We start from the raw sequence: 2333 nt of genomic DNA on the forward strand, positions 1-2333 counted from the left end.
GCACACACCAACTGCCCACTGGCTGCCAGCACAGGAGACGCCTTATGGAAGGCAAGTTTCTAAGATTTGGGAACAGAGCAGACTTTTAACAAGAACTGTTTAACTGAACAGGAAACTTACTTTATTTACATGCAAATTTTGTTCAATTTTTGCAAGACTGCCTTGTGTACCTGTGCCTATGCACTTGAACTTAACTTTTTCTGGAAAAACTTTCAGCCATGTTCCTCAGTATGTGAGGAACAGATGCTCTTCAAATTACCTGCACCAGCTTGCAGGCAAATTGAAAACCAGTTTTCTACGTATTCGCCTTATTTATTGGAAAATGAAGTAGTTCCCCACAAAACTTGCAGGTAAAATTTCTTTCAGTCCACTTCACTCATGCCCTCATCTTATTACGTGCAACAAAGTTTGAAAAATGCCATCTTCAAATTCTTCAAAGCACAGATGTACTGACTAGAGATCACCAATTTCAGAAAATAATCAATAAGCTTGCATAGTGTCTTAATAGGACCACAAAAACACTGCACTTTCCCCTCCAACGTTAATACAAACAAACATGTCAGAAATGAGAGCATTTTATTTCTCCAAGCAACATATCTCACAGTTTTGGTCTGAGGCCTTTCCATCCATTGGAACTCAAAATTTATTTTAACTGTAAGTGAACAGAATGCCTATTTTAAAAGACAAATCTGAATCAACATCAGTTCAGTATGCAATCTGATCTAAGACTGCATCATGTCAAACCGTTTTACTTCTAAATGGGACTAACCCTTATATTCTTATTCCATATTAACAGAGGCCAGCCCAGTATTAATGTCTTTGCTTGATGTAATGCAGAAAAAATTAAAATGCTAGGTTACTAGACAGCATTAGGGGGAAAAAATGTAGCAAAGTTGCATCAAAAAGAATCAAGGTTTGAAAAATTCTAAAGTACAAGAAAGATGAAGCAAGAAAATGGTGTTTAAAGAAATACCAATTTGGAGTTTTAAAGTACTAGAGGAACTGACTTATGCTATACCAGAAACCATTACACACAATAATGGTACCGAGAAACCAAACCCCTTGAGCACCAACAAACTTCCCCTCTCTCCCCTAAAAACTGAGTTTTGCAAGCAAGCATCAATCCATCATGCCAGGAAAATGCTGTCTGGGAGTATCCGAGACTCGCACCTCGGATGGTTGCAACGAAACGCTCAATACCGAGTACCAGCACTCCTTTGGGAACAAAAAGCTCTTACAAGGAGACTACAAAACCAAACATTAGGAATGCCCAGTAAGCTTTATTATTTTCCACTTGAGAAAATGCGAACGACCGCACAGTCAGAGTCCAGAAGCAGGCATTTTGCGAGACTTCTCCCGGTCAGTCCTTGGCGGGAACCACACAGGAGAGAGGGCCGGGACCAGGAGGACGGAGGTCAGGACTCGTCGGGCTTGTCGGCGGGCGGCCCGCAGGGCTGCAGCATCTTCTCCATCAGGTTGAAGCGGACGCGCGCCTTGCTCTCGTTCTCGGCGATGGCGAAGTAGTTGAGCAGGTCGAAGTGGCCCATGTAGGAGCAGTACGAGTCGCGGTGCTGGTTCACCAGCCACTCCCACTTGGTGGTGTCGGCGTGCCCCGTGCCGATGTACTTGGACTGCAGGTGTTCCAGCTGGCTGTGGATAGTGTAGCGGTCCGTCATGACGCGGCGGGCGGGCGGGCGGAGTGCGGGATGGCGGGCGGGGAGGAAGGGCCTGGGCGCTGGGGTCGGGTCTCGGCGGCGCGGAGGGGCCTGGGCGGCGCGGAAGGAAGGGCCTGGGAGACGCGGAAGGGCCTGGGAGACGCGGAAGGGCCTGGGAGACGCGGACAGGTCTCGGCGCCGGGATCTTTTCCGGCGGGCGCAGCAGCGCTTCCCGCCGCCTTTCCTGCCGCGGTGCCCGACGGGAGCGCGCCGGGAAGGGCCTCCTGGGAGTTGTAGTCTCCTCTCCGCCGCGGCCGGGGGCTGGGCCCCGGCAGGATTAAATATTGATATCGTAATAACATAATTTACTCCCGGTCCGGTCACGTCAGTTAGATAATCCATAGTAAGACAAGAGGTAGTTACAAGGCCGGGCCGGCATCTGTAACACAGAGTTATTTCAAAGCACGTACGTGAGGGTTGAGGGCTGGCTCCAGATCTGATCTCGTATTCTGAGCACGGGTACGGGGCTGCGACTCAGACTGAGCCAGATGCTCAACTGAGCCTCGGTCTAAAGCCTCGAGCCCCCGTTAATTCGTAAAGCAAAGGAACAGCTTTGATACTGCTCAATTCACCTGGAATCCAAGGGACATGCACCGTCCCACCTGGCTAGGAAATACC

At 49.1% G+C, this 2333-nt stretch overlaps 1 protein-coding gene across 1 annotated transcript; it reads right to left on the reverse strand.

Moving 5' to 3' along the window:
* Window positions 1-559: 559 nt before the first annotated feature.
* On the reverse strand, window positions 560-1885 carry SF3B5 (splicing factor 3b subunit 5). The gene has a single exon (XM_032102116.1). The coding sequence runs from the start codon at window positions 1674-1676 to the stop codon at window positions 1416-1418; it is 261 nt and encodes an 86-aa protein (XP_031958007.1). The 5' UTR covers window positions 1677-1885; the 3' UTR covers window positions 560-1415.
* Between the last annotated feature and the right edge of the window lie 448 nt (window positions 1886-2333).

The sequence above is a fragment of the Corvus moneduloides genome, chromosome 3, assembly GCF_009650955.1.
Source record: "Corvus moneduloides isolate bCorMon1 chromosome 3, bCorMon1.pri, whole genome shotgun sequence".
In the NCBI taxonomy this organism is placed as follows: Eukaryota; Metazoa; Chordata; class Aves; order Passeriformes; family Corvidae; genus Corvus; species Corvus moneduloides.